General features: G+C 30.3%; 1 protein-coding gene across 1 annotated transcript in view; it reads left to right on the top strand.

The window, feature by feature from the left end:
- The window catches only part of LOC107457221 (uncharacterized), a 78,165-nt gene that overhangs the window by 11,653 nt on the left and 40,415 nt on the right, over positions 1-26,097 (top strand). The window contains exon 2 of the mRNA XM_043042031.2: positions 24,145-24,365. Coding sequence (XP_042897965.2) covers positions 24,145-24,365 — 221 coding nt within the window. The remainder of the gene's footprint in view (positions 1-24,144; positions 24,366-26,097) is intronic.

Below are 26,097 nucleotides of genomic sequence, written 5' to 3'. Positions count from 1 at the left end.
TTCGACAAAGTATAAACTGGAGCCGAGACGGCATACGGGATAGAGCTTTCACCTTCCAATGAGGTGAACATGGGTTCGATCCCGGTGACGGCTGGTCGATTCGAATTCCGCATCCGGCTTGCACCGACCACTGTGCTGACGTGAAATTTTCTCAGTGGTAGATGGATCATGGGTTAGAGTCCCTTTTTCGTCAGGCTAACCGTGGGAGGTTCTTGTGGTCTTCCTGCACATGTAATGCAAATGCGGGTTAGTTTCATCAGAAAGTCCTCCACATGAACAAACTTTCTCCCAATACTTGATCCAGGAGCTTCCTTCTCTTCTGGATTGGGTTCAAAATTACAAGGCAACGGAGTTGAACGTTAAGAGTCGCAAACCCAAAAATTGGATTGACTGTTCAACGACGGTTATAAAAAAAATTTAAAAATACTTGAAAAATAAAAGAAGTATGAACTGAAAATGCCATTTTGAAATTAATCTGTCGCATAACTACATTTAGATTTGAAATCTCTGCACCCGAAATAGTCAAGATCAAGTATTTGTATAAGTGCTGCAAAATATTTTTTTCTCCAATGCAATTAACTTAATAAACTGCTGTTTGTAGAAAATGCAACACCATGAAGGAATCATCAGAATCAAATGAAATTCGCAGCAAATGTCAATTATAGGATATTATGCAAATTAATAAAGTTTCAGAGCCATCGCGCGTGCGTGGCGCGCGCAGCGCCCTNAAAGAATTTATTTTCATGAAAAAGATTAAATTGTTAATTTTCAGAGATTATTCATTAAATGCATCTGAACTAGTTTATATTTTGCCATACTTTTATGTATTTTGAAGCAATGCAAAATATTTTATGCGTAGTTAGTTTCAACGCCATACAAGTAATCTTATTTTTTATTCACAACTAATTTTTATGATTTATTTTAACGAACTATTTATGAATTATTTTCGGCTTTGCTAGTTAAGTAAATATATCTTGAGGATTTCAATCAAACGTTTACTAAAAATATAAATGACAAAACGCAATACACAAAAATAATTTTCAGTTTACTGGTATGATAACGCTGGAGAAAAAATTAGTTTTCTGATTCATGAGATGTTTCACCGGATCTTATATGTTTCCGTATCGCAGATTTCAAATCTGCAATCAGTTTCCTTCTACAAACTATAGTTTTAGTCCATACATTTTCAGTCCATACTTTGTAGAAATGTGCAAGTTTAAAAACTTCGTCGCGTACGATATTTTTCTCTCGTTAGTTGAAATTCGATCTAATTTTAATTCTAATGATGTGCCCTAACTCCCCAAGAAGTTAGTTGCAATATTTACTCAACCCCCTATAGAGTTTTTTAAATTTTATATTTCGACAAAGTACATTTCGACTGAAAATGCCATTTTAAAGCAAATCTGCAACAAAACTAATTTCAGATTTAAAATCTTTACACCCGAATTAGTCAAGATCAAGTATTTGTGTAAGTGCTGCAAAAACAATTTTTCACCAGTGTAATTAAGTTAATTATAACCTTAAGAAAATGTGTATACGTATACCTTCAGAAAACATGTTTTTTTTTTTACTTTAAATTTCTACTTTAGTGCTTCAACTATTTAGCCGCTATGGTTCTGTGGTTAAGGCACTGAACTGTCATTGTGATCGCAAAAACTGGGGCTCGATCCCCAGTGGTGGCTTGAGATCCACCCAATTTCAGCTTGTCAAGGAAGAAATGGCAATCAGTGCGCAGTGCTAACGACGTTACCGCAATCATGCCGTTCGTCGCGAAATTGTTTGTGGAGCCTTAACCTACTTGACGATAGCTTTGAGCCTGATGAAAAATACATTTCAATTGCTTTCTGGTCTCTATCGGTAGAACTTATCAACCTGTTATCATCAAATAAAATTTTTTTCATCAGTTGAAATTCTGCGCACTGCACATTGAGAATTAAATATGGTACAAAATACATGAATATAGTAAAAATTACAGTGTTTCATGACTTACGGGAACACCAAAATAATCGGCAACTCTTACCCGAAGCAATTTGGGAGTGATTTGGGTAAAATTAACAATAAAATGTAATGTTAAATATGTGATAAAATTTGGAAAATGTAGAAAAATTTGGTAGTTTTATCATGAAACCTTACAGCCTGGATTCAAAATACACTTATTTGGTTAAATTTACCTTTCAGTTTTTTATTTTTTATTAAATGTACGGTAATAAGAACTGTAATTTTGAAAACCAGAATTTTCAGTAAATCGTCATCGTATGGGAAAAAATTCATACTAGAATACTTTAAATTCCGTATATTTTAATTTTATTATTAGAATTATGGTTTTTTTTTAACGTGAAATTCCATTGCTATACAGTACGGTAATTTTATCAGATTTTTCTTTCTTCATACACTTAAATCTCAAATGAATATCTCTGCCTAATATATTACTGGCAAAGCAAGTATTATAAAGCTTTGTAAAAACAGTTCATAAAATAAAATTTGAAAAAACATTAAAATTCTGGACAATGAAAATAAATCCAAAAGTATATCCTTTAAGAACTATTGCACAGAAAATACCTTTCAATCCAATATCCTCAATAAAAAGAAATAGTTATTAAACCAATACTATCAAACCATTTAACAAAGATGTTCAGTTTTTGTTCGCAATGCCCCTTTTTTGTAAATACGTTTTTTTCTTACTGCTTCTAAAAAGATACATTTTAACGGCTTAATATCTTACTTGAAAAAATAAAAACGATTTCTTAAAAACCTCCATTGATGAATGAACATCTTGAAAAGCAAGGCACACAAAACTACATCCATTCCAATTCTTTTTCCTCCGAAGACCAGTACAACGAAAATAAAATAAATTTTCAAGAGAGTATATCGGTCTAATTTTCTGGCCTTCTAGAATACTTTCAAAGAAACTGTTGAGAAAGACCAGGTGCCTACTCTATTTTTTTTCTGTTTGTTTTTCTTCTATTTAACTTAAAGAAAGTAATTTTTCTTTTAAAAAGAAAACATTAAAGGATGGAAAAGCCAATAACTCAACACTTTTTTTGTCTTGCATTGCTTTAAAATGTGTAAAATAATTTAACTGATTTCAGAAAAGATAACTATTTATAGTTGAAACTAACAATTTAATGACTTTTTGACAATATCAAGGTTGTAACCTTTAATGAAATTTTGATTTCTGTGAGATAAGTCTTATAAATTCAGAGAAGGAATGGGTTTCTCAAAAGCAACCAGGGTTTAAAACGCATCCAAGTGTAGACGGAACATACTAAAGATTGCTAAAAACCCATAAAAACCCATAAATCGAAAAGTAGTGAAAACTAACAATTATTTAATAAATAACAGGAAAAATTTCTTTTCAATGCCAAGTTTTAAATATTTACTGAAAAAATGATTTCTGAAAAACAAGATGCGTTTAATAAGTTTAGCTATAGAATGGATAAAAGCAGCCTGGTAAAAAGTAACCTGGGTTTAAAATGCATCCATACGCGGGTTCAGGGAAATACGGAATGTAGCAAAGATTGCTCGAAACCCTCAATTGTTAGTCTGCTGGATAGTGGAAAAGTAGTGAAGACTAAACATTATTTAATAAACTACAAAAAAAATTGTTTGCTATGTAAGGCTTTACACATTTCCTGAAAAAATGATTTCTGAAGAAAAAAAAACAAGATACTCCTAATAAGTTCTGTAAAGTGCGATTGAATATGCTACGTCGTGCATAATCACGCATGCAACAACACAAGTGATTAAATTAAATAAGATCAAAAGGAGAGCTAGGTGCATAATCTAAATGTGGCATATATTTCTATCTTAAGGGGGGTCAGGACCCTTAAAACTCTCAAAAAATCGATTTTTCAAGAATCATTTTTTTTTATTCCTTGCATTATTCTGCGCATTTTCATATCTTACATTTCGAAATCTTTCAATTGGTTCAAAAGTTATAAGGGTTAGAAGACAAGTCACTCACCAACAATTGCTTTAGTGGGCGTGGTCGCGAATTGCTTCATTTCGGGCTTATCTTATAGTTTCTAATAATAATCTGAGATTTAAAGTGTCTACAACTCAACTCTGCTCCAACCCTTTGCAGATTTTATTTGTTTATATTCGAATTGCATGCGTTTTTTAATCTTAGATTAATATTTGTACATTCGTCTATTAGCTTTCATTTTAGTCAAAAATCTAGTTTCGGTTTGATTTATTTATTATAAATAATCATGAATAATCCTCGTAGATCTGGTCAGAGACCAAAAAAGAGAAGATTTCGTGGAAATCAATTTCGGCAAAGTGTAAATGTGGGCAGTTGCAATGTTTTTATTGAAAAAGAGGATTTTAAAAGTGCTTCTAAGAAAAAGCTTTCGATGTCATGTTCCAGTTTCAAGGATATCGAAACTGAAACTAAAGAGACTTTTGATGGTTATCGCCTTATTGATGTTGCTTCCTTGATAAGTTTTTTCAATAATGTAGCTGCTTGTGGAATTTGTCATGCTTCCTTGAAAATGACTGAGAAATCCCAGTGTGGATTGTTGTCTTCTTTTGAAATAACATGTCAAGCATGTCAGAAAAGGGATGTTTTTAAAAGCTGCAAACTGATAGGAGTGAATAAGAACATTCCAGAAGTAAACAGAAGATCTGTTTTTGCAATGCGGTGCATTGGTGGTGGACTTTCAAGTCTGCAGACATTTTGTTCTGTGATGTGCTTGCCCAAGCCCATAACTCAGAAATCTTATGATAAAATTAATTCTAAAATATTGGAAGTATCAAAAGAAGTTGCTTTGTCATCCATGGAACAGGCAGTTAACGAGGAAAAGTGTCTATCAGATAATCCAAACAGTCTAACCGTCAGTGGAGACGGCACCTGGAAAACCAGAGGTCATACGTCTTTAATAGGCGTATGTACCCTGGTAGGCGGCGAGACAGGAAAAGCTGTTGACATAGAAGTAATGTCGACATTCTGCAAAGGTTGTGCTTCGTACAAGGGTCCAAAGTTTGGCTTGAGATATCATAAGTGGCTATCTTCTCATAAAACAGTGTGCCAGAAAAATCATGCCGGCTCTTCTGGAAAAATGGAGGTTGACGGCATGAAGAGGATTTTCCAAAGATCTGAAGAAAAATATGACGTCAAGTATGAAACATACATTGGCGATGGTGATTGTAAAACTTTCCAGGCTATTTGTGAGGCAAAGCCATATGGAAAAGATGTTTCGATAACCAAAGTGGAGTGTGTGGGACACATACAGAAGAGAATGGGCACTCGTTTGCGAAAACTCAAAACTTCATATGGCAAAAAAAGGCTTTCAGATGGTAAGACGATAGGTGGTCGGGGAAGACTGACAGACGTAACAATAAATAGAATTACAAGTTATTATGGCAATGCAATTCGCCAAAACAGCAATAACTCAGTCAACATGCGAACAGCGATTTGGGCCATATGGGCTCATACTTGCAGCACGGATAAAGAGCCGATGCACTGGTTTTGTCCGAAAGGCGAAAATAGTTGGTGCAGCTATAATAAAGCTGTGCATAACAACAAAGTGCATGAGTATAAGCACCCAATGCTGGTTGCTAAAGTTGTTATGGAGGCAATAAAGCCAATATTTAAGGATCTGTCTCATCCGTCTCTTTTGAAAAGATGTTTGGGGGGTAAGACCCAAAACCCAAATGAGTCGTTGAACTCACTCATATGGAAGTTTTGCCCTAAATTTGCTAGTGCTGGCAAAAATGTTGCCGAAATAGCTGCATGTATGGGTGTTTGTGTTTTTAACGATGNAAGTAACCTGGGTTTAAAGTGCATCCATGTGCGGGTTTAGGGAAAGACCTATGTAGAGACGGAAGGTAACAAAGATTCTCCTAGAAGCCCATGAATGTTAGTCTGCTGATAGTCGAAAAGTAGTGAAAATTAATGATCAATTCCTAAATACCAAAAAGAAATTGTTTGCAATGTAAGGCTTTAAGCATTTATTGAAAAAAACTATTTATGAAAAACAAGATGCGACTAATAAATTCCATAAAAGAATGAACATCTCAAAAGCAACCTGGATTTAAAATGCATCCATGGGCGAGTTCAGGGAAAGACGGAATGTAGCGAAGATTGCTCGAAACCCTCGATTGTTAGTCTGCTGGATAGTTGAAAATTAGTGATGACTAACAATAATTTAATAAGATGCAATATTGCTTACTATATAAGGTTTTACACAGTCCTGAAAAAATGATTTCTGATAAAAAAAAATAAACAAAAATACTCCTAATAAATTCTGTAAAGTGCAATCGAATATGCTACGTGCATAATCACGCGTGCAACAACACAAGTGATTAAACTAAATAAAATCAAAAGGAGAGCTACGTGCATAATCCAAATGTAGCATATATTTCTATCTTAATACGATGTGTAACGCATTATTACATATTATGTTAATAAATACTATTTTGCACATAGTCTTTTGTAAAAATAAATGAATGCTGTTTACAGTTTTGACGACTCATATGTGTTTACTTTGTATAAATTATCAAACAATAATAAAAGCTATGTATTTTTTTTAATTCTAATTAAGTTTTTCAAATTTGGAATATGTTTTTTTATAACATTATTGCCTTTCACCGTAATAGAAAGAATTTTTTTCTGTTTCTGTAAAAGAAAGAGCAAACATTAAATTTTACACGAAATATTATACCTTTTATAAAAAAAAATACTATCTTTCATTAAATTCAAACAAAGAAACATTTAATTTTTTTTATCAAAGCTTTGCAAGATTCTGTTTTTCGGTTTTGTATATTTAAATATTTATACTTCTCCTTTTTTTACTCACATAATTGCCTCTCCTGCTTGCGGTGGAAAATTAAAAATTGCTTTTTTGATATCATTGTTTTATCATTTTGAAAACAAACATATTCTGAAAATAAATCAACGCAATAAATAAAGCAATTATTCTGTTATTATATATCATCTTTCCAAAAAGAATTGAATTTATTTGTAACAAAAATATTTACAAAATGTTCTATGTATTAGAAAATTTTATTGTTTGAACAAATGGATAAACTAAATAAACTAAGAATAGATTTGTTTTCCCCTTGAAATATTAACTCATTTGAAATATTGAGAAAAACTGGAAATGATAATAGACTCTGTGAAAACTGTGGTGTAAAAGTTCTCCGAATATAACGTTGCCTATGCCAAAAAATTGCAGGAAAAAACGTTTACACCAAATCAAACTTTCATATATAATTAAAAAGATGAAATTGATATCTAAACACTTTCAACAGAAATAACTTAAGCAGAAGTCTCACTCATTCACATCAAACAAGAATCATTTTCATTTACGAAACTGCAGATGTTGGCAGTGTTTGAATATTACCAAAATATTGTTTACGTGCTGGCGTGAAATCATCGACGCTGCTATATCTCAACCAAAACAAAAAGTCGTCGTTAAAATATGTATGTATGTTTTTGTTGTGTAATAAGGATAATTACATTTTAATTTTTAATTATCTAGGAAGCGTCATTAAATTATTTTACCATGCAAAGTTTCTATGCGCTTACGATCTGTTAAGCCTATATCGAATTCGACTTTATGTGCTCTCGTTGCTACGCGTATGTTTGATTTGCAAACTCATGTATTTTAAGAATTGGTGTATACGTTACAGTCAATGTAAATAGTCGGTTAAAATTAATACTAACCGGTCTTTAACTAAATAAGCCGCTTAAAGCGAATAATTTAAGAGAATTTATCACATCAACCGGTTATCATTAATAATAATCAATGGAGTTTGGTCAATGTCATTTTTTTTCGCCTTTTTGATGGCAATATTTCCGTATCGTGATCTGCTACGCCAACTACAATCGCCAAGGCACCAAATTGATTTTAAACTGGAAAACTTTAAAAAGCAAAAACATGTAGATGTTTGCCCGGGGGTGGCTGAGAGTTATACCCTTCGAGTTTCCCTCACTGTGATGTATTTTCCTTTTTTTTTTCAATTCTTTTTTTAAAGTTTCTTGCGAGCTGCTTCCTGGAACATCACGATACGGAAATCGTCCCTTTTTATTTCTTACTTAAACCAAAAGAAGCGGGTATTTTGAATTTTTGCCAGTTATTATTAATAATAATCGAATTTATTATCTTAACCGTAACATATATCGCTTATTTGGTGAAACAATGACGTAACTGAATATTACTTTAACTATCAGTTACGTCATTGTTCCACCAAATAAGCGATATAACCAAATAATGAGCGATATAATCAGCACCAAATGAGCGATATGCATTCTAAATTAATGATTCTTCTTTCATATTATAGCGTAAAAATAACTTTACTGATTAGTCAGTATCTTATCTCACTCTGAATAAAAATGTTAATATTGAGTACAAAGAAATTATGGTATCCAATTTAGTACCATAAAAGAACAGTTTTGGGGTAATAAAACCCGTATTTGAACTCTACTTTGGCGTTAAGTAGTTGCAGCCTTTTTTAGTATTAAAATACGTGTAATTTTTGTTACAGCTTAGATTTGACCATGGTGTCTGTGATTTGATTTTAATACACAATTTACGATGTATGCTTATTTTCTGGTATAAAGTTTATTTCTAGATAAATAGTATCATTAACCCTTTGAGCATTTAATTTCGATTTTTTTTCGGAAATTTTAACTGCAAACTTTCCTAGAACTAAAAACCAGATTCCCCCATGTTATACAATAGCAGATTAGAACATCAAGGAAATTTACGACAATTTCGCCCAGGAGTTCAACCTCTGGAGGGTAAATTTCATATATTTATTAATATCAAAGGAAATCAAAAATTTACAATAAAGTATCACTTTCAATTTAATAATTTGTCCGTAATTCCGTTTCCGGATTTTGTCCGTAATTCCGTTTCAGATTAAAGATTTGAATTAAGCAAATATAAATGCATTAAATTACTTATGCAGTGGTTTGCGAAGTTATTAAAGTTATAAAGTAGGACGCAAAAATTACTTCATTTAATCTCCGTGATCACATGATTCTCACTTCACGATCTGCGGCATCATATATAAAACAAGGCTTTTTGTATTCAGTGGTCCAAGACCACACAGACTTCATTTCCATGCGGTACGCTCGTATTTCATCTCGTGGGAGTACGTATACGTACATAGTACGTATACTCTCGGAATAAGAAGTATGGAAAAGTGCTTCTTTCTCATTCTGCCAGTCCTGAAGGGGCAATTAAGCGTACTTTTCTTCTTTTTTTATTTCTTTTTTTTTTTTTGACAGATTTAAATTTTATTTTATTTTTGACAGACTCAAATTTTTTTTGACAGATTCAAATTAAAATGTTTACATAACGTATAATCTTAATTAATAAAATGCAAATATTTTACACAATCTCTTGGTTAGTTTCGGAGGTGTGAGAATTTGTAAAATTTACGCTTTGAAATAGTAATGCTAAGGAACTATTTAACTAGTTTTGCTAAAAAAATTTAATGCTTACACTGTTACAAATTTCACTGAAAAAAATGATTTAATATCAATTTTTTCAATTGTATTTACCATATTCAAACAAAACTGTGAAATAACCATAAATAAGTTTGTAATCTAACTGCTAGTTATATTATGAGTAAACAGTATGCTAACTGCTTTCATCTAACAGGACCAGAATTTTATCGCACCAACTAAGACCCCTAATAACGCCATTTAGTTCCTTACAAATACGCATAGATGAAAGGCCTAATCAGCATCCTAACCAACAGAACAGGATTCGAGTCCCAGCGTTGACAACACAACTTAAAAAATCTAGGTCTTATATCCAGTCGAATTCCTTTTTTTTACGGTTTTGAAATCATGCTAGTTGTAAATGGTTGAAAAACCGTAAACGTAGAAAATTTTCTTTACCGTGAACTTTAAGGTTAATCGGGTGTAGTGCTGCCAATTATATTACCATAGTTATAGAACTAAAATTCCTGCAGTGTAATCTAAAAAGCAGCATCACTTACAATAATAACTTTCAAATTTTCTATAGATAAATTGTAGACTGCAACAAATGATTTTCTATTAGTTTACTAATGGATGCATGGTAAGTTAAATTAAAAGTCTTGTAGCGTATAGTTTACCAACAGTATATAACATAAACTTAATTATATTTTTAAAAAAAATTGGACTCAAATTGCAGGTAAGCAATAAATACTTTGTGTAATATTTCTTATCTAGTAATTTAAAATGCATAGAACTTGGTAGGGAGCTAGACTAAAGTTTTAAAATAATTATATATAATTTGTTTTTCGACTTCCAATGTTTGAAAGTTTTTTCACATTTTTTGCCACTTTAGCAGTGAAAAAGATCACAGAAAAGAATGTTACAGATGATGCATCTATTATATAAGGTTAGAAAGAGATCTTTTGAAAAACATATTCAATTGGGCTCGAGAGTCCGGAAGTTAAACTACTAAAAAAAAAAATCTCAAAACACATTTTCTGACATTGGTGGTTACGATTTCTCAAGTCCAAATGCACTGCTTTTTTTAAATCTGTCATACTTCTTCTAGAATTTTAAAAAGAAGGAATTTTAATCACAACTTTTTTTACAATGCAAATGCGTGGTCTAGAATTTACCGAAAAACGTACTTTTTCACTTAGCTCAGCCTAAAATTCAAATGAAGTAAATCTAAAATTAATTGGAAAAATCGTAGGAGAGCTTTATTTCCCTGATAATTGAAAATGTGTGGATTTCTTTCATTTAATAAAGAATTTTTATAAGTTATCATAACCTCCGAGAAGCTGTTTTTTTTCTAAGAGGTATTAAAAACCAGTTTTCAATGCCAAAATTTTTGAATTATTTATAAAATGTTACTCAAATGTTGTTATTCTACACACTTATGATTTGAATAAAACAATTACTTTATTATAATTCTAAAGAAATAGCGAAACAATAATTTTTCCTGTTCTTTGTACACCAATGCTAAAATTGAAAACCCGTACTTAATACAACTATTTAAATAAGTGAAATATTTATAAAATGATGGTAAAACATTGTTTCGTATGTTTACACTTAATACCTGATTTTTTTTAAAACCCATATGGAAGCTATGTATTTTACTTCTCTTTGAAACTCATATAATCTTTTAATACCCATATAATCCTTTAAAGCCTACTCATGATTCAGATTTGATGTCGGTATATGTTATGAGTGTTTTATTAAAAGTACCGGTGGCCCTATTTTCAGTTTTGATGTCGATGTATTGCGTAACTATATATAAGTACTGACAAAATCAGTAAAAAACTGTTTTGTAAAGCACCTGTTTGTTTTTGCTTTAGAATTAAAACTGAAAAATATCTAAATTCCAATTTTTTATATTATTTTCTGAAAGAAATGCAATGCGATGATCATTACAAAAAAAAAGAAGCATTTCTACTGCTTCTCTAAAAGAACTACAGTCTCGTAAACAATCGTCGATAAGAGCTTGTGTTTTTTCTAACTTTCGTTTTACGTGTCAAGGAATAATATCCGTTTGTTTCCGCACTTCTCTTCAAAAATACCACAAAAGTAGCTTATTTCAGAAATATGCTTTTTTGCAATCGTAACCGCTTCTTTTGCGAATGTTTTTCCACCAAAGTGTTAAATCCATGAGAGCAAAAAATAGTACGTGGTTCTTTTATTTCTAAAAAAAAACTTAACTCTTATGTTTTTATAACGATCTCTAAGAATGATATCTTTTTTAAAGAACTTCGCAATGCACGTCGATACTTTTATTTATCATCCAAAGGAATAAGAGTCTAGAAAAAGGGAAAAAACGGCAGAAAGGGAATAATTTTTAAACAAGAATATGTTTTATACAAGCAAAAAAAGATATACTTCTACTTTATTTTATAATAAATTCCCAAACAGTTAAACAATAAAAGATTAAAGTATAAATAAAAGTATGACATATATTTATTTAACATATAAATTTCATATAGCGTATGTTTATATCATGCATTTGTTTTATAATAAATTCCCAAACAGTTAATTAATAAAATGAATATGAAATATAAATAAAACTAATACAGTATAAATTTATTTAATATATTTATTTGATATATTTATTTAATATATTTATTTAATATATTTATTTAATATATTTATTTAATATATATATTTTATATAGTTATTTAATATATCAAAAATTTATTTTTATAGTAAAATCCTAAACAGTTAAACAATAAAAGATTAAAGCATAAATCAAAAAATGACATCATATAATTATTTCATATATTCATTTCATATATAGTATGTTTCTATCATACATTGGCTTTTATAATAAATTCCCAAACAGTTAAATAATAAAAGTACGAAATATTAATAAAACTATGAGAGTATAAATTTATTTAATATATTTATTTAATATATTACAAATATTTAATGTATCACATATTTATTTCTATAATAAATTCTTAAACAGTTGAACAATAAAAGTATGAAGTATAAATAAAAGCATGACATTATAAATTTATTCGATATGTTTATTTCAGATATCCTGCATTTATATCATATATCATTTATAAATAATAAATTCCAAACAGTTAAACAATAAAAGTATGAAGTATAAATAAAAATATGACATCATATATTAATTTATCATTTCATAGTTCAATATGCAAGGTGTCCCGCAATGAACACCTTGCTACGAAAAAAAATGAAAAAGAATACAGTTGGGGGGGGCGCAAATTAGTATTTGTCTAAATGAAAAAAATTATATCAAAATCTGGCAAATTACAGTAGGGAAAGGTGAATGTAATAAACATCAAGACAAGTTTAATGGGAGGTTAAATTCACAGGTGTTTCTAATAATAAACTTCTGTTTCTTTTCGCAATAAAACTTGTATTACTGTTGATTACGTTCGTTTTCCCGTGGTGTGTCAAATATCGCGAGTGGTCTTTTCCCCGGTAAAATATTAATTTTCAATCCTCAATATGTGTGTTTTCTTTCTTTCTTTTTTTTTTTTTTAAATTTTAATAATGATTTCAAAACTGCATATTTTGGCCGATATGTATGGAACACCCTGTGTAATTAATAAGATAAAATTACTAACTAAAAAACCACGTTTTTTATGTCGATTAGAGAGGTAAAAATATTTCTTTCTCGCAAATAAAAAAAAATTGCATCACTTTCAAAAAATTTCGGAAAACTTTTTCTACAAAAATTATATATCCAATGGTTTTATGCTTTTTTTTTTAACCTACAAAAGATGAAATTATTTTCTTCTTCCTAACCTGCTTGAAAAACGTAAATTTCAAAATTCTTATTTTATTTTATATCTGCTTTTTTGTTATACCTGCCTTAATATTTCTAAATTAAATATTGTTATATTATTATATTGTAATCTGACATACTTTTGTTATATGAAAAGAAATTGATTAATATTTTTATCTTTATTCATTATTTTTTGATTATGCTGTTTTGTTGTTGATGTTTTTGATTGAATAGAACTGTTTTTTCTTGTAAGCTTTCTATAGTTTTGCCTTCCACCCATTTTGTTTCATTTTTTTTTAAATGAGAATATTTTTTCAACTACCTACACACTCTCTTTTTTTTTAAAAAAAAAAAAAGACACATTGTATGTTTTATATTACTTTTTTTTTCACGTGCAACTAAATAGTTTGCTTCACAATTCATCTTGAGTATCGTAGGGTCTTACGTGTAATAAGACAGAATCAGAGAAAATAAAATCATAAATAATTTATTTTTATGTTAATTCATTATTTTGATATGTTTTTAATTTTTTGACTGAATAAAAGTTGTTTTTTTCTTATAAGATTTGTCTGGTTTTACTTTTCACACTTTTGTTTAATTTTTGTTTGAACTGAGAGTACTTTTTCAACTACTCCCTCCCTCTCTTTGTAAAAAACGAAATTTAAGAAGCATTGCTTGTTGTCATTACTTTTTCACTCATACAACAAAGTAGCTTGCTTCAGAATTCGTCTTACGTATCTCATAGCTTTTGTAATCTGTTCTTTCTTATATAAAATGTTTTCCTTAAGAAGTATAAATACATTCACTAAAGCGGAGCATGCTTTTCTACTCATTCTTTTCACAGTGGCTCATTCTTTGTTGTCGTTTTCTTACAACTCTAAAAGAAGTATTCTTTTTTTTTTGAAAATTCTACAAAAGGGATTTATTTTCAAAAAAACCTAACTATTCTTAGTTATAGAAAGGACGTGTTAGAAAAATAGTATAGTATAAAAGTAAATAAATGGATAAATGCATCTGACACTTATTTAGAAAGATAGAACTTTTCTGAAATATAAGTATCTTTTTGGTGTGATGTTACATCAGAAATAAAATTATATCATCTATCATTTCAGGGAAACATCTTAAGAATCAAAACTATTACCATCTGCAACCTTTCACCATGTTTAACTTAGTTTAAATATTGTGACTTATGCTCGACAAAAGTTTGTAGAAGCAATCAAAGTCTTGATAGTCACTTAAAAATATTATTTCTAAAAATATTTGTTACGGCAGAATACTACTCAATACTGTTTAGATAGAAAGAAATTTAATAATGTGAACATTTATTTTTCAATTAACCAAAACAGAATAAGAAAAAAAAGATGATACAGTAGAATATGGTAAAATTTACCATGTTTCTGGCTTTATGGAGACACCAAAGAGGACACCAATTAACACCAAAAACACCAATTAACCAAAACAAAATAAGAAAAAAATATGGTCAAAAATAGTAGAATATAATAAATTTTACCATGTTTCTGGGTTTATGGAAACACCAAGGAGTTCTGTAATTTTTTCCAAAGCGCTTTGGTAATGATTTTGGTAAAATTAACAATAAAATATGGTTTTATAATATGTAATAAAATTTGGTAAACGTGGTGAAATTAGGTAATTTTATCATAATACCTTAAAGCATGGTATAAAAATTATTTATACGGTTAAATTTGCTTTTTAGTTTTGCATTTTTAACTAAATATGTGGTAATTAGAACTATTATTTTGAAAAAGCTAGAATTTAGAATTAGCAATTTTATTACTAGTTTAAAAAGACGAAAACAAAAAAGTTCACGTGTAATCTCCTAGCTTCGAATTATAACTGTATGTGAGGGACAATTAGGATACTCTCTTTGTCAGCGTGATTTTCAGTATTAGTTGTCAGTGTAAATAGGATGATAAATTGTTTTTATGCATAAGTAACACATACAATTTTTCAATTTTATCTAGATATTGTGATTAAACCAGAAAATGCTTATATATCCCACTTGCCTGGATGGTAAATTAAGATGCGTAAATGAGTGTTGGTACAAAGTTGCCCTTTTTATAGATAAAACACATATAACTTTTTAACTATTAGACTAAATATTTCAGAATTCGAATCATTCCGACCAGCGTGCAAAGATAAAAAATAAAATGCGCCTTACATGGTCAATTAGTTCATGTATAGCAATGTACGTACTGTACAATGAGCATAAGTATGTATGAAAAGTAGTTCTTTTTGCACATAAAAACGCTTGCATTTTTTGAACTAATATGTGCTTATTCTCATTTTATTTAGCAAAAAAATTAAATAGAAAATGAGGTCTCATTTATTTAGATAGTGGTATCAGATTCGTAAATAGGTACAAATAAAAATTGTACATTTTGTTCATAACGCTTTTGTAACTATAAGTCCAATCATCTTGGGATAGGACAAATTCAATTCAGAGTTAAAAATGACATCCTAAAATATATGTCCATTGCCAAACTAGAAGAATTCTCCCTCAAATCCCCATCATTTACCTCAAAAATTTGAAGAAGCGTACAGAGGAATGAAAGAATAGGGTGTGTTTAGATAGAACAGCATAACATTCGCTAAAAAAAGTGTTATTGCATTTAAGTATGTTTGATAACAATTCCCAAAAATAAGAGCATTAACAGTAACACTTTAAGTTTACCCTTACAAAAAATAATGGGTTTTTGAGGTTGTTGCGAGGTGAACAGGTGTAAATTACAACACGTGAGAAAGAAAATGAGGTTGCGTTTTGCATCGAAAATAACTCCATTAATAAACCACAATTTCAAACTTATTTACACCTCACAAAATCACACTCATTTATAACTCAAAAATAATTTTAGTAGATCGTGTGAAATTATTCACTCCTCAAATATACGTATTTACTTGAAGTTTAAATAAAATAATCCGTACACCTCAAAAACAACCTCCCTAAGCTGGTTGCTCTAAAGCAGTGTTCTTAACCTTTTTGATATAATGGACTCTTTTTAAAAAATTTTAAGAAGTCACGGACCACCCCCCTGTGAAAAAAATTATTGTAAAAAACATCAATTATTAGAAAACATTTAATTTTATTATTTTAATAGTATACAAAATTTTTAAAATTAAAATTTTTAATGTGAAGGTTGCTGCTGCTTTTCCTTAATTAATAAATTAAATTGAGGGGTGGTTTTCGAAAAAGCAACGTGCATATCATGTTCAACATTCAATCGATTTGGATGTTATGTTTTTATTGTCAGAAGTGAGGAAAATACCTCTTTGCAAAGATACACTGTAGCAAACTGAATTATAGCTGCCATAACTCGCTGTACAAGCAATGGGTAGGCTTCCAAACGTTTTAAAAATTAGGAGTAGTCAGCGGACCCCCAAAATATAACTCATGGACCCCTTAGGGGTTCATGAACCACAGGTTAAGAAACCCTGCTCTAAAGTATAGTTCCATCAACCTCAAAACAGCCACGAGTGTAAATAAAACAACTTCATACACCTTGGGAGGTAGATCTTTTAAGGTTGTTTTAGAAATCAACTTCGAATAAACCTCAAATCAACCTAGACACCTCCAAATTACCACAAATGTACCGCAAAATTAACTTAATTTTTTGTAAGGGCAAAGCTCAACTTGGTATAACTTTTTATGCTGATATGAAGAAAAAACGAAATGTGTTGCATTAAATAATTTTTTTTAATTTCAAATCTTAAATAGAACCATCAGTCAGGAAGAATGATTACAGAGATCCTGGCGTGGGATTAATCAATGTCCCTCATTATGTCCACCCTAATACTTTTCAACAAGCTCTAAAACACTTACCCTAGTATTCAAGGGTGTTGAATAATGTATTACGGGATTTTCATGGGTTGCCTCGCCCTTTTGGTACTAGTGATTAGACTTTCAATCAAAGATGGCTTTGGTTCTTCAATTGAGGAAAGTTCATCTGTAGGTAGGACACTCCTAGTCATTATCGTTCTTAAATACCGGCAAATGACATTATCACTGGTTGAATTAAATGACCACATCATTTGGGACGTATTCGTAACACCAACGGCTACAAGGAGACTAAATATAAGAAATGACGGATAAAAAAATTTCTACTAGTCTCCATGCTATTACCCTTTTTTCATTGAAAATGCACCCAAAGTGCATTTTAATACTTTATTCAATACATATGAAATTTCGAATATGATATAATATTCTCAAAAAATATTTTATTCTGCTCTTGTTTCTTTATTTTACAAATGAACATTGTGATGTTTATCACAATTTTAAAATTTTTTCAAAAGAAAAACTTTACATTATTCATATAAAAAGGTTTTTAATCATTGAAAATTTTAAATTTTTTGAAAAGCGATTTAAATTGTGAAAGCCACTGTATTTTTTTTTAAATTTTAAAAATTACAGATTTTTATAATTTTATTTTTGATAAAAGAATTTACAATTTATAAATTGCAGTTTTTAATATTTTAAAATATCAAACTATTTTGTATTTTAAAATTTTATGTGCATTTTAAAATGTTTTAGACAATAGTTGAAAGGCTTAGGACCATATAATAACAAACCATATTTTTAAAATGTTCAGGAGAGTGTTATGGGGAAAACAATCGAGCAATTTTTTTGAGTACAATAAGATATCTTTGTGACACATGCTAATATCCAGAAATATTTAAAGTACCCTATTAGGAAACAATTCCAATTAAGAAACGAATTAGTATAAAAAATATACAGTTAATACGCATAAAGTAAAAGGAGCCGAATCATTTAAAATTAATGATTTTCAAATATTAGGCAAATATCGTACCAAATATTAAACAAAATGAGTGTATCCTAATTGTCTAATATTTGGAAATTTTTAATTTTTTTTTTTTTAATTTTTAATTTCCTGTCTCTTATAACCGTAAATTTATCTCTTTCAACTTTACATTTATCTCATTTACAAGACGTAATCTCTGTCTCATTTTAATTATCTCTATATTTGCCATTTTTTTCTTATATTCTACTGATGAAGGTGTTAGGTTTTTAATACATTTTTTGGTATTTGTGATTTATGAACGTTCTTTTTAATGGCATTTAGTTTTATCACAAAGAACTACTCTCGCATTTTTTTAAAATTATTGTAGGTACAAAATCTAATACATACATTTTTTAACCAGTTTCCGTTGAATTCGATACGATTTTGCACAATTTATAAAATTAAACACAATCAATACACACGTTGTGGAAATCAATTTCGTTCTAAATCATTATTAATCACTTTAAATCATTATCGTTGTTCCAAAGATCGGTCAGTGAAAGTAATTTAATCAAAGAGACCAAAAATTGTAAATTAATACTCAAATAATTCTGCCATAATATTTTGATATAATAAGTCAAGCAACAAATGCAGTGACTTAGTTCATGCTTAAAGACATGGTATGATATAAATTTAAGTACATATTTAAGTAATAGTGATATATNAATGTTCGACTACGTAGCCTTGTAATTTTGAACCCAATCCAGAAGACAAGGAAACTCCTGGATCAAGTATTGGGGAAAATTTGCCTTCTTGGAGGACTTTTTGATGGAACTAACCCACATTTGCGTTACATGGAGAGGAAGACCACGAGAACCTCTCACGGTTAGCCTGACGGCAAGGGGACTCTAACCCATGATCCGTCTAGCACTGAGGATATTTCACGCAAGCACTGTCGTAGGTGGAAGCCGGATGCGAAATTCGTATCGACTGGGATTCGAATTGGTTCGCCTCATTTGAAGGCGAACGCTCTATCGCCTGATTCATCGCAACTCTATTAATAGTGTTTTTTGTTTTTTTTTATATCCGTCATTGAACAGCCGACTCAATTTTGAGTTTAAGACTACTAATGTTCAACTCCGTAGCCTTGTAATTTTGAACCAATCCAGAAGCCAATGAAACTCCTGGATCACTAACCCCCAGAGGTATTTATTTGTTATGGGAACATAGAGGACTTTGCGACTCGACAGATTTAACGTGCATCGGTCACCATTTACTACACGGGAAGTCTTCGGCCGGCTGGAATCGAACCCACAAACTCTTGGACATGGGCCCAGTGCCCTACCAACCGAGCTATCCCAGCCCAACTAATAGTGTTTAAGATAACTCTGTCCAATCATACCTCTGGGGGTACATGATCCAGAAGTTTCCTTGACTTCTGGATTTGTTCAAAATTACAAGTCTACGGAATTGAACACTAGTAGTCGCAAATCCAAAATTGGGTCGGCTGTTCAACGACGGTCATAAAAAAATAAAATAACTCTGCCCAAAATAAGACTAGCTGGATATTAAAAAAATCGATACTTAATAATTCTTTTTCACTTAAATTCAGAATAGACAATGAATATTCTAAGTATAAATTTCAATACGTTTACATTTTTTTACCCAGTTTCTGGAAAATTCATTGCAATTTCAAAGAATTTTTAGAAATTAAACAATTTAAACTCACGCATAGTTAAAAAAAAAATGTGTAAATCAATTTCCTCAGCCACTTCAAATCACTATCGTTGTTTCCAAAACCGGCCATTAAAAACTAATTTAATCAAAAAGACTCCAGCTTGTAAATTAATTCTCACTCAAATGCAAGTCAGGCAGCAAACGCAGTGACTTTACTTCGTGCATAGTGATTCATGCATGAGGTAAAAGAGTGACGTGGAATGTGTATGCATGCATCAAGCCGGATGATGTAGTGTCCGGGAAAATAATGAATATGTATAAGCTAAGCAGAACAAGTATCTTCATCGAAGGGAACTTTGATTAATATGTATTAAGCATCAAAGAGATTGGTGAAAGTCAGAGAAATGCTTTTGGACGCACGCGATGACTGCTTGAATTGTATGAGGGAGATGGATTGTTAATTATAAGCTTCCGAGATACTTTACGAACGGATTTTATTTCGTTTAAAGAAATAGTTTTTGCAAATTGCAAATCAATATCGATTGAGATAGTCGTGAACTATGAAGATTCATGGTGTTATTCACTTCGAAGAAAATTTAAAGTAATTTTAAATCAATAAGCAAAGGTACATGTTTTAACACGTAGCTTTGCAAAATTAAGGTATATGTACGGAGAAAAAAATCCAGGTAAAATTATTGTACTGTTAAAATATTGATATTTCCAGTTGGAAAAAATTAATTCCGGTAAGTAATACTAAAATACATGGACATAAAATATCCTTAGTGGTTAGAATTCCGTCCGTCGGACTAACCATAGGTGGTTTTCGCTGTTTTCTTCTCCATGTAACGCAATCGCTGTTTAGTTCCTTCAAAAAGTTCACCAAAATGCTTGAGACGAGAGTTCCTTTATCATCTGGGTTGGGTTTAAAATTATAAGGCCACGTAATTGAACATTGATAGTCGTATACTCAGAATTGCATCGGCTATTTGACGCCAATAATACTTTAAAATAACAAATCAGTACTTTTAGAGGACGCTATTGCATGGTATAAACTTTTCATAACAAATTTTGTTTCACCACCATTTGTATTTTAAAGTGTAGAAAAAAGTGTGTTTTGGTAAACATAAAATAAACTATAATGTTCCAAATGCTGAAAAAAAAATTTCAAAATATTAAGATGTCAACAAATTATTACAGGACAACTATCTCACAGCGTAATTCTAAATCATAATGCCATAAGCTGTTTACGAAAGAAAAAAAGAAAAAGAATGTAAGCGTAAGAAAGAAAGAAAAAGAATGTAAACGAAAGAAAAAAAGATAAATAATATAAACGAAGGAAAAAAAGAAAAAGAATGTAAACGAAAGAAAAAAAGAAAAAGAATGTAAACGAAAGAAAAAAGAAACAGAAAGAGAAACAAATAAGCTTTTGAAACTAGTGGCTTATTCTTTGTTTACTAGAACTTAATTTTTCTCTAAATTTTTAATTTATTTTTTAACTAAAAGAGTAACTGCCTTGAATAATTTTCCAGCGATATATCCTCCTCTTAACCACTTTTAGACTGTGGCTCTTTTTTACAAAAACTTTTTCTTTTTTTTTTTTACGTTTTAGTTTTAAAAAACACATGAAATTACAATAATGTGCTTTAACTCATAATAATAACAAATCAACTAGTCAACTCAGAAATAAATATAAACGTATGATAACATACATACGATACCATGCATGATTATTTTCGTTCATATTATTAATTACTGCCAGTCGATTCATTTAACTATTGAAGTTTACAAATGCCAAGTAATAATACAATATTCAAAATATAGTTTTCCAAATGAATTGCAGACTAAATGTTTACATGCAATTAACGAATTGGAATGATTCGGCTCGTAATTAAACGACCAAAAATTTTATGTATTTTTATAGTTAAGTATTTAATCGCTTGGACAAAAAATAAACATGGCTTTCATTTTTTTTGTAAAGAAAGTAAATTGCTGGAAGGCATGTAGGGATCAAAACCAATTATCGACAAGCTCGCTTCCTCATATATATCTCTCCCACTTCTGTTTGGGCATCGATTGGACTCTCTCTGCTTTTCTAGAAGGATAAAAGAAAAAGTCCAGACACATAATCATTTTGTAATGCGTCTAGAAAAATATCTATGTTTACGTCTACTAGTCACATATTCATGTTAGGGTATTTGGTGAACCTATAAACGCTCTATAACTTTGGAATACTCCAAAAAAGGGAATAGTTAGAATAGTTAATAAAGCTTTTCAGGTGTACGTTGAAAAGATCATTTTGTAAATTATGCGGTTTGTTTATTTAAAGTATAGAACATTTTTCTTTTTTCTTTTTTTTTGTGTAGCGTAAAAAATATTTCCTAGTATGAGAATAATTCGTTTTCCTTTTTTTCCCTAAAATTGGTTACTTGCAGCTCGAGAAGAAGTGAAGTGACTGTGTCGAACCACGTGACTTAAATCAGATTTAATTGGATACCTGTAAGCGACGTCATGCGAGTTTATCGAACTTAATTGGCTTCTGAATCGACAAATGCTGCAATTTGTCTGCGATGACGCTTAATATCAGGCATCCAATTCTGTCTAGCTTTTTTGCTGTTCTCTAAAAAGAGTTTAAAGTTATACAGTGTTATTCATAATTGCCTCCGAGGTTTCGAAGCATTATAGTAAAAAAACGAAGACAAATGTGGCAAGAAAGAACATACGAAATTATTCCGAAAGTATTCAAATTTTAATTTAAGCAGTTGTCGGTAGATGGCAGTAACATGTACTGCTGAAGCCAGTTGTAGTAAAGAAAAATGGCGTTTACAGGCGGAGGGAATCATGAATAACTCTGTACAATTATTAATGAATTTTATTTACTGAATTTGAAAAGTATTATTTGAACTAGTGTTGACTAATTTTATTCAATATTTCAAAACAGTCAAAGTCACTTTTCTTTTATTTGCTACTAAAATCAAATATTTGAAAAGGAAAAAATAAAGATTATTTAAAATGTAGATAGTTTTTGGCCTATAGAAGTTTAAAGTACTGTTTCGTCTCAAAAACTTATTTTGTACACAAAATGCATTGAACACTTTAAAATTGAGTACGTTCTGTAACTCGAAGCCAGCAGAAAGAGCTTGTAGTTCAACTTTCTAGTTATAAACATTCATCGGATTGGTAATTTTTCGAAAAATTAATAGTTTACACGTATTGTTTAATTTTTCCTTTGGTAAAACTTTCATGTAATATTTAAAATAAACCGTTTAGAAAGCAATTTTCATATTAAAAAGTTTATTAATAATATTCAAATCATAGTTTTAGAAATTTACTGGTGATTTATAGTGCTCTAGTCCTACCTGATTTATATTTATTTTTTACTTAAGAAACTGCAACCGTCTTTTCCATATTTGTTTAAACTAATCATAAGTGGAAGGAATTTAATTTTTTCTTAAATTGCACATAAATTACACTTAGTCTTTCCATAAGTATAAGAAGACATCGATTCTAATTAAAATTTCAAATTTTTAAGCGTTTATCATGCGTTACTTTTTATGATAAGCATTTTCATCTTGTATAAATATGTTAATCGTGATTTTCTTATTTTGTAAACTAACGCTAGAAACTATCTTTTACTTACCTGTTGCTTATTATGCTTTTATGTACAGTGCACGAAAAAAACTGATTATACTTTGCAGTTTTGGATCTAATGATCGGATCTTCACACTTTCTAGGGTGCAATCTTAATGGCTTGTGGGGTTGACTTCATATATGGTAATTAATTAGCGCAGTCTATATTTTAAACTACGAAATCAGACACATAAACATGTTTTATCTGAATAAACATACCATTTCGGACTAAAAGTATGACTTCTTTAAAATTTGATTTATAAGAAACTATTCAACCGATTTCGTTCACTTTTTGTATTTTGCCATGCAAAATTATATTCTTTAAAATGAAGTAAATATTTGTGTACCTTAAAATTAATAAATTTTTGACAATTATTAAATAAATATTGGAAAGAAGTTATATTTTGCATAGAATTTGGTATGGTGAAAATTCAGATATGTAGAAAATGCAGAATCGAGATAGGATGAAATATGCAGAGAGTCAAATTAACCTGATCAAACTATTGGAACCATATTTTCCAGATTCCGGCAACCCCCATTATTTAGGATGTCAGAAATAAGAAACCGTCGAAAAAAAGGCATGTTCTTTCAAATAAAGTACGTTTTTTGTGACTTATTACGTAATTTAAGAAAAACGAAGCACTGATTAAGCAGCATAATTGAAGTCACCTTCTTGAACCTTTAAGATTAAGCTCTAAAACGTGAAGATCCGATCATTTAGACCAAAAGATATTCCGGGATAACAATCTATTTTCTTGCGCACTCCACTACGCAAAAATTGCGTCTCAGTGTTTCCGAAAGTATGGAGAGAAAACTTATAACTAGTATTTATTTATTTTTTATATAAATAGGCTATACTTGCATGCTGTATACTAACTCCAACTATTAATTACTAGGTAAACTCATCTTTCAAAATCCCCTACATGACCCAAGGGTGTATGAAAAGGCTCCTCCAGGAATCCATGTAACTACCGTCCATGCTTATGACCCCACTAGAAAAACAGTCACGTACAATCTTTTGGACGTAAGAGAACATCTCTATTTCAGTATGGATTCGGCATCTGGCAACATATCAACAGCAAAGGCCATCGACAAGAAAGTGGGTGATACATACGAGGTAAGTTTCGACTTTTAAGAGCATGAAAGCAATTCTAAAACATCTGTACACTACTTCTCAGTAATTTTAATGTACCGAATGAATTTTTTTTTCTGATTTTTTATGAAGATACAAATTAACTCATGCATGAATATATTATTTCATTCAAAGAAAAGAACATATTTTGTACATAATTCAGCAATCAAAATAGGATTCTGTCTTTAAGCTGTCTTTAATCGAAATTACGACCGTTAACTGCTATTATCACCGCACAAACTGTGCACATTTTAGTTGTTATTTCGTACGAAATATCGGGTCCAATGTTATTCTTAGTGCATTGAACTTCTTCCCACAGATAATTTCAGCTTAAAATGATTATATTTCAGATTAAAGAGCCAAAAATAACCCCTAAAGTAGTTTAATAGAATTAAAAACATCACTCTGCACTCAGAAATGATCAAAACTACCAGATTACGGTAATATTTACCATGTTTCTCTCTCTATGGGAACACCAAATAGATCAGTCACTTGATGAATACAATTCACAATGATGCTGATAAAATTATCAATGGAATGTGGTTTTATAATAAGTGATAAAATTTGGTAAATGTGGTAAAATTATCTTAGAGGATGGCACAAGAGCAATTTATTCGGCAAAATTTGCTGCTCAGTTTCGTATTTTTTACGAAATGTGAGGTAATAATAACTATAACTTTGAAAAACAGAATTTCCGGTGAGCTGTTACCATAGGATAGGAGAAATTACCATATTAATTATGGTTTTTTTTGCTGGAAATTATTACTAAACAGTACGGTAATTTTACCAAAAAAACTTTTTTCCTTATGGAGTAGTCAAACTATATTATAGTTTTATATGTAGTTTTCATAATAATTTGCAGCAATGAAATACAATATCTTTTGCTCTGAAATTTAGTTTTAGGGCCATTTAACAAAAATATATTTTTAACTTTTCTTGAGACGAAGTTTTTATAGAGGGGTGAATCAATAAAACTTCACAAGCAAAGTTCTGCGTAGTTTTGACTACAAAAAAAAATTGCAAGCGTTACACTCTCAAATTTAAAACTCGCTCTTAGAAATAGAACTTTTAAATGATTCACCAATTCTTGAGCTGTATTTTGTTAACTTTAAAAATCCTTTCGTCAAAAAATCACTTGATTTGTCATGAAACACGAACTGTCAAATATATGATGAAAATGTTTCCTCAACTTGAAATCTCATCGTAGTGCTAATGCACTTAAAGGGATTTAAGGATATTGTTAACTAGAATGACGAAACTAGAATGAAGACTACACGATCGAAAATAAAGAGACGAAGAAGGCCGACTGGACAGCATGGTGGTCAAAAAGCTGAACTCGTTCCATGAAGATCCTGGGTCTGAATCCCGCTCCGTGCTATATGTCCTTGCGTTGTTGGAGTGACAGAGATCCTCTTGTATGGTGTCCATGTTAAAGCCATTATTATTAGAAAAGTTAGTACAGTGGGCTCTCCTTTTTTTATGGAAATAAATAGAATGACGAAATATTGATTTCATTTCACCAAAAATTGTTCCCTAAAAGAATTGACGGTAGAAATTTCTGCATATGAAAGTTGACGTAAGTTGTGTAATGTTTTAGTATCCATTTTTATAGTGTAGTGTATATAGTTGCTTATTTGCAATCTACAACCAAAAAATATTATTAATTTATTTAAATTACTATGATTTTTAGCTTTTCTAGGGAATATGAACTACTCGT

Source organism: Parasteatoda tepidariorum, chromosome 10 (genome assembly GCF_043381705.1).
Source record: "Parasteatoda tepidariorum isolate YZ-2023 chromosome 10, CAS_Ptep_4.0, whole genome shotgun sequence".
Lineage (NCBI taxonomy): Eukaryota > Metazoa > Arthropoda > Arachnida > Araneae > Theridiidae > Parasteatoda > Parasteatoda tepidariorum.
Note: the sequence above shows the minus strand (reverse complement) of the source record. Positions and strands in the feature narration are given on the sequence as shown.